The sequence below is a fragment of the Echinops telfairi genome, unplaced genomic scaffold, assembly GCF_000313985.2.
Source record: "Echinops telfairi isolate 266 unplaced genomic scaffold, ASM31398v2 ScPeMD7_60;HRSCAF=208, whole genome shotgun sequence".
NCBI classification, from domain to species: Eukaryota; Metazoa; Chordata; class Mammalia; order Afrosoricida; family Tenrecidae; genus Echinops; species Echinops telfairi.
The window spans coordinates 45,696,995-45,704,479 of NW_022103958.1; the positions used below are offsets into that span (position 1 = coordinate 45,696,995).

General features: G+C 43.3%; 1 protein-coding gene across 1 annotated transcript; it reads left to right on the forward strand.

Moving 5' to 3' along the window:
- Positions 1-1,901: 1,901 nt before the first annotated feature.
- Positions 1,902-2,849, forward strand: LOC101652900 (olfactory receptor 2D2-like). Its single transcript, XM_004716444.1, has one exon. It carries the CDS (start codon positions 1,902-1,904, stop codon positions 2,847-2,849), a length of 948 nt encoding a protein of 315 aa, XP_004716501.1.
- The last annotated feature ends 4,636 nt before the right edge of the window (positions 2,850-7,485 follow it).

The window sequence follows — 7,485 nt, forward strand, 5'->3', positions numbered from 1 at the left end:
TTCCCTTGGGCATTTTACAGCAGTAGATAAAGAACAAAAAAAGTTCAATATAACCTGTAACACTAAAATGTAAGTATGCTTATGGTGGTGTAGGTGCCCATGTACCTACTATGGACTATTTTTCATTTTATTTGTGTTCATCAGTGTCTGTGTCTGTTGGAAATGAAAGAGGAATGAGGCTAATGTGTGCTTCTGTGAAGGGACTCTTCTTGAAGGATATCTCTCCTAAATGAGATCTTGAAAGACCTGTGGTTGTTAGCCAGATGAATAAGGGACGTATCATGGTAATATTCTATAGATGCCCTTTCATTACATTGCTTCCTCATTGTTGGCATCTCTTTGAGCTTTGTGTCGAGTATCCATGCTATCTCCTTTCCTGAACCTAAGAAAGATTTCTAGAAACACTGTTCCTGCAGCTGCACTCAAATGTCTGCGCTTGTGAGGGTGCAAAGGGTGGCAGAAAGAGGAACAAGTCAAAAGCTGCGCTGAGATGATAAGATCTAGAGATGCTAAGAACCAACCAGGTAGTGCCTCACACTAAATGGGTGTTAATTCAGAAAGGATCTAAAGTAAAATAGCTTGTGTTGTGAAAATGTATTCTCATCTTGGCGTTTTGACAACAGATCATACTTTTATTTATAAATAATTCTTTGTCAGTTTGATTTAAGTAATTGTTAGATTCATCCATCATACTAATATTTGATGCACATGTATGCTATTCCGAGAACCACACTAGGCACTGTGGCTAAAACTTGACTATGATTTGGATCTTCCTCTCTAAGATTATTTGGCTCTAAGAGCTGGATCTTTGGACTAACTTTCCAGTATCTTTCCAAATGGAGTTTTAAAGTTGATTGTATTAATTTCCCCATATTACTTGCTCAACAGATCAGGTTGATTGTGTATTCCCATTGTGGTGAGCAAACAAGGACACTAGTGCTATATTTACATCTAGCACTATATCTCTGAGTAGAGAGAAAAACCCTGAAGAATAAACAGGGAGGTATAACAATGTCCAATTTTTCTAATTTTTATTTGGGTGTTGAAAATTCATACATTTCAGATGAGGATTATTAAACATTTAACATTTTATTAGTATATTTTATTCAAAGCAAGGAGTGAAGTAGTGGACACCTGGTGCAGGTCAGAGGAAGGTGATGATGGACCGGAGAGGGTGAATAATGCTGTGTGTACTGAGTTAGGATCTAGTCAAGTCGGTGGTTTAAAGGAAATTTCTATTGTGATTGTAGGTTTGTTGCTTTGGAAACTCATTTATTGTTCAAATGAATAGGGGGTCGAAAGTGGAGACTGGATTGCGAATGATGTTATCCACAGTCTGCCATTACCTCTTGCTTCCCCAGCTTCTTTTAGACAAGTTATTCCCGGAGAAACATGTCCAATCTGTACAATGCTTTGGTTCTCATTCTTCACACATAACTTTCATGACTATCTTCTCAGAGAAGAGTTGTATGTGCAGAGCAGCAGAAACAACAACAACAAATCCACACAATCCTGAGGTAAGAACAATGTGGCAAGTGCAGCTTAAGAGATAGCTGTTTGAATTAATGATAAAAGGAAATTAAATAGAATGACTTCTCAGTGGAATTAAATTAATTGTTCTGTTGTCAGAAATGTGAAATACAAAATAGATGATTCTTTTGCTCTTCTCTTCTTTGGCTAGACTACACCCACAATGGAATGCACCATTTGATGAAGCATTGTTTCGTGGCACTGAAAAGGTACCAACTAAAGAAGCATGATTGTTTGCTGAGGACCCTGGAATTGTACAGGGAATTCTAGAAGTGGTTGATAGTCAGGGGGGCAACCCATACGCTTTCTATCTCTGAAGGACTTACCCTCATAGGCCCTCGTTTAGCATTCACGTTAAAAAGAAACAAATGATGAGACCGACCAATCAGACCCCGGTGACTGAGTTCTTCCTCCAGGGACTCTCTGATGATCCCCACACCCAGAAACTGCTCTTTGTCTTATTTCTGTTTGTCTACCTGGTCACTGCGCTTGGAAATCTGCTTCTCATGTCCCTTGTTCGGCTCGACTCCCGTCTTCACACGCCCATGTATTTTTTTCTCTGCAACTTATCTCTGGCAGACCTCTGTTTCTCTACCAACATCGTCCCTCAGGCCCTGGTTCACCTGCTGTCCAGGAAGAAGACCATTTCGTTCCTGCGCTGTGCAGCTCAGCTTCTACTCTTCCTCATTTTGGGTGGGACACAATGTGCCCTTCTGGCAGTGATGTCCTACGATCGATACGTGGCCATCTGCAATCCTTTGCATTACTCCAACATCATGACCTGGAGGGTGTGTGTCCAGCTAGCCACAGGGTCATGGACCAGCGGCATCTTTGTGTCTGCTGTGGACACCACCTTCACACTGCGGTTACCCTACCGAGGCAGCAACACCATTGCTCATTTCTTTTGTGAGGCCCCTGCCCTGTTGGTCCTCGCCTCCACCGACACCCACACTTCAGAGATGGCCATTTTTCTTGTGGGGGTCGTGATTCTCCTCATACCTGTTTCCTTAATTTTGGTCTCCTATGGCAACATTATAGTGACTGTGATTAGGATGAGGTCAGCTGCTGGGAGGCTGAAGGCTTTCTCTACCTGTGGCTCCCACCTCATGGTTGTCATCCTGTTTTATGGGTCAGCAATTATCACCTACATGACCCCAAAGTCTTCCAAAGAGCAGGGAAAACTAGTGTCTGTGTTCTACGCAGTGGTAACTCCCATGCTTAACCCTCTCATCTACAGCCTGAGGAACAAGGATGTGAAGGGGGCTCTGAGAAAAGCAGCCACAAGGAATTCCCTGTGCAAACTTGGGTTCTACCACTGACACTGAGCTCACAGACGCTGATGCCCCTTCTTGTAAGACTTGAGTAGTTCTCTTCGTTGTGAACCTGTAATATGACAAGAGTCTCATCTTTGGCCTTTGGCGAACAGTCAACCACATAACTATTGTGCTAGCACAGTTTCATTTAACAAACATTAAACACTTACTATGAGCTAAATGTAGTCTCACATGAGTTCTCCTTAGAGGCAAGAATTGTGAGACTTTTTTTACATAGTTATATAGTTTGGAAATGTTGTCAAGATAGACCTGTTCCAGGCAAAAGACATCACATTCAGTAAAGTCGAAAAAGTCCAAACCAAACTCACTGCCATTGAGTCAGTGCTGAGTCTTAGCAACATTATAGGACAGGATAGAACTGCCCCTTTGAATTTCCTAGACTCTGATTTACAGGAGTAGAAAGCCCTGTCTTTCTCTTGTGGACTGGCTTGTGGTTGTGAACTGGAAGCATTACCAAGTAGAGAGGCAGCAAAAATGAGGAAGGCCCTCAAGGAGATGGATTGACACCCTGGCTGCAACAATCGATGCAAACAAGGCAACAGTTGTAAGGATGCCACAGGATGGGGTAATGTTTTGTTCTATTGAGCATAAGATCATTGTAGGTCAGAATCCACTCAATGGCATCTAACAATAACAGGTGGCGTGTGTGTGTGTGTGTGTGTGTGTGTGTGTGTGTTGTGAACTATTGATAACGTGAGCTGAATGAAGCACCCCAATAGAGAGAACAACTAAGATTCATTAGCAACTTTATCACAGCAATGCCGTAACAATTCATTGCACTCCTTGATATCTATAACAATATCTTTCCCTAGAACCATTTTCAGAAGGAAGTAGAGGGCAAAACAATTTTTTAAAAAAAGCAAATCAAGAAAACAGAGCTGCTACAGTTCCTGGTTCTGGTCATGGGCTCTAAGTTGATAATCATTGCTTCTTCCTTTTCCCCTCCTTTTCAAGGTGTTCTTATTTTCTCCAAGCAACTCATTTGGCTGGGGTTCTTTGCCTGGCATGTTGCTATTGTGTTTCCCTAGAATTGCTTTCCTGTCACATTTGAGTGCTTGGCATTCTTACTGACTCTCTGCAGTTTCTCTCTGACCAGAGCAGTTGGTCAAGGAGATTTAACCAACTGAAAGGCTGGAGGTTCAAGTCAACCTAAGGGAACTCTGTGAAAACGGCCTGACTGCCAGTGGAAACTCTAGGGAGCACCGTTCTACTGAGACTCCCTTGGGGTTGCCATTGGTTGCAATCAGCTTGTCTTCAAATAAAATTTTTTAATCATTTTATTGGGTGCTCGTACAATTCTTATCACAATCCATAAATATATCCATTGTGTCAAGCACATATGTACATTTGTTGCCATCATCATTCTCAAAACATTTGCCTTCTACTTGAGCCCTTAATATCAGCTCCTCATTCCCCCCTCCCAACTCCTCCTCCCTCATGAACCCTTCATAATTCATAATTTATTATTATTTTGTCATATGTTACACTGTCCAATGTCTCCCCTAGCCCTCTTCTCTGCTGTCCATCCCCCAGGGAGGAGGCTATATGTAGATTCTTGTAATTGGTTCCCCCTTTCCAACCCACATTCCCTCCACCCTCCAGGCATCACCACTCTCACCACTGGTCCTGGAGGGGTCATCTCTCTTGGATTCCCTGTGTTTCCAGTTCCTATCTGTACCAATGTGCATTCTCTGGTCTAGCCAGATTTTTAAGGTAGAATTGGGATCATTACCATGGGCGGGAGGAAGCATTTAAGAGCCGGAGGAAAGTTATATGTTTCATTATTGCTACCCTGCATCTTGACTGGCTCATCTCCCCACAACCCTTCAGTAAGGGGGTGTCCAGTTGCCTACCGATGGGCTTTGAGTCTCCACTCTGCACTCACCCACATTTACCATAATATGATTTTTTTGTTCTTTGATGCTTAATACCTGATCCCTTCAACAGCTCGTTGTCACACAGCCTGGTGTGCTTCTTCCATATGGGCTTTGATGCTTCTCAGCTAGATGGCTGCTTGTTTATCTTCAAGCCTTTAAGACCCCAGAAGCTATATCTTTTGATAGCCGGGCACCATCAGCTTTCTTCACCACATTTACTTATGCACACGTATGTCTTCAGTGATCATATCAGGAAGGTAAGCACCCACTGATATGATTTTTTGTTCTTTGATGTCTGATAACTGGTCCCTTCTACACCTTGTGGTCAGACAGGCTGGTGTGCTTCTTCCATGTGGGCTTTGATGCTTTTCAGCTAGATGGCCACTAGTTTATCTTCAAGCCTTTAAAACCCCAGATGTTATATATTTTGATAACCCGGCACCATCAGCTTTCTTCACCATATTTGCTTACACACACATTTTTCTTCAGCAATCGTGTCGGTAAGGTGTGCATCATGGAATGCCAATTTAATAGAACAATGTGTTCTTGCATTGAATAGTACTTGAGTGGAGGCCCAATGTCCATCTGCTGCCTTAATACTAAACCTATAAATATATGCACATAGATCTATTTCCCCACCCTCCTACATAAATATATCTACATATGTACATGCCAGTATTTAGAGCTCTATAAATACCCTCTGTCACCTAGTTCTTTCCTCTATTTTCTTTTGCTTTCCTCTTGTCCCACTATCATGCTCAGCCTTCATTTGGGTTTCAGTAATTTCTCTCTGTTATATTGCCCTTGCTGAATCCCTACCAGGCCTCTCACACCCTCCTTGTAACTGATTTTTGGATCACTTGTTGCTCCCCTGTCCCTGGGTTGGTCAACACCACCTCCTTACCCCTGCCTCCCCCTCTCCCATGTCCCCCTGGAACCATTGGTCCCATTGTTTTTTCCTCCAGACTATTCATCCAGCCTATCTTATCTAGATAGATTTGTAGAGATAATGATATGCACCAAAAATCAAGCCATAGCAAGATAGGCGAGGAATGAGAACACAGCGATGACAACAAAAAAGAAAACCAATGACCCATAGAGGAATACATTAATTAAAAGAAAAAAATTTAAAGAAAGAAAAACCTGTAAATAGATGGGTTTTTTTATCTCTAGGCATGTCCTTCAGTCAGGTCCAATGGGGTGCCTTGATGGGGTGTCCTTCAGACAGGACCGATGGGGTGCCACGCTATGGCCCCAGAGTCTGTCCTTTGTAGTCCCTTGAGGGCTCCCTGTTCTGCTCCCATGGTTGCTCTACCACACACCTTTAGTGTTTTGCCTCAGTGTCATGGGGTCGGTCTGGGCCAGTCCTGACACTGAATCTCCAGTGTTGTCCCCCTTAAGGCCCTGGGCCACCAAAGGACGGCATGTCTCTCAGTGGGATCAGCCATATGGTCCACTCTGTGCATTGGCTGTTCAGAGTGGGGATATCATCCTCCAGGCCTGGTGGGCCAGGATGTGCTCCACTCTCTCTTCCTCCCCCTTCATTTGCTCCCATGTGCTCTGATCAGACATGCCCCTCTCCCCTAGCTGCAGCTTCAGTGCCGTCCTCTAAAGTAAATTCTTCTGGGGGGAGGGGCAGTTGTCCATGTAGTAGGTATGGGGGCCAAGCCCTCAGCCCCCTCCTCTGGCTCCCTACTCCTTGCCGGCATGCTCCATTCATCTTGCACTCATTTAAGTCTGGTACCTCTTTCCCTGTGGAAACACAAATACCCTCCCCTTGGGTGGGTCAGTGCCCTATTCCCCCACCACACATCTTTTTCTTTTTCTTTCCCTTTTCCTCCCTCCCTGACACCTTTTTAGTTGGCTACCATATGTACCCTGGATTTGGTCTGACCCCTTCCATAATAGCCGGACCTCACCCTGGTGTGTTTGTATACAGTAGCTTTTTCCCTGTGCCCCTTTTGTATTTTCTGCTCTTTCTTTCTTTTTTTATATATAAACTTACCTCAGCGGACTCATGTTATACTTGTCCTTTTGTGCTTGGCTTACTTCACTTAGCATAATTTCCTCCAGTTCTTCCCATGCGGCAATATGCTTCATGTGTTCATCACTGCTTTTTAGCGATGCATAGTACTCCATTGTATGTATGTACCACAGTTTTTTAATCCATTCATCTGTTGATGGAAATTTGGGTTGTTTCCAACTCCTTGCGATTGTGAATTGTGCCGCAATGAACATTGGAGCACAGATGTCTGGCCGTGGTTTGTTTCTTACCTCTTCTGGGTATATGCCCAGTAGGGGGACTGCTGGGTCATATGGTAGCTCAATTTCCATCTGTTTTAGAAATCGCCAAATCAATTTCCATAGTGGCTGTACATATCTACAGGTCCACCAGCAGTGGACAAGAGTTCCTGTCCCACCACAGCCCCTCCAACACTTGTTGCTTTCTGATTTTTTGAATTTGGCTATCTTTGAGGGTGTTAGGTGGTATCTCATAGTTGTTTTAATTTGCATTTCTCTTATGGCTAATGATCAGGAACATTTTCTCATATGTTTATTGGCCATTCAGATTTCAGACTCTGTGAAACTTCTGTTCAGGTCCTTTGCCCACCTGCTCAGTGGGCAATTAGTTTTTTGCTTATTGTAAGCTAGCAGAGTATTGTAGATTTTAGTCTTTGTCTGATGTGTCATTGCTAAAGATGTTTTCCCAGTCAGTGGACTCTTTTATTAGTCTCTTGGTGAAT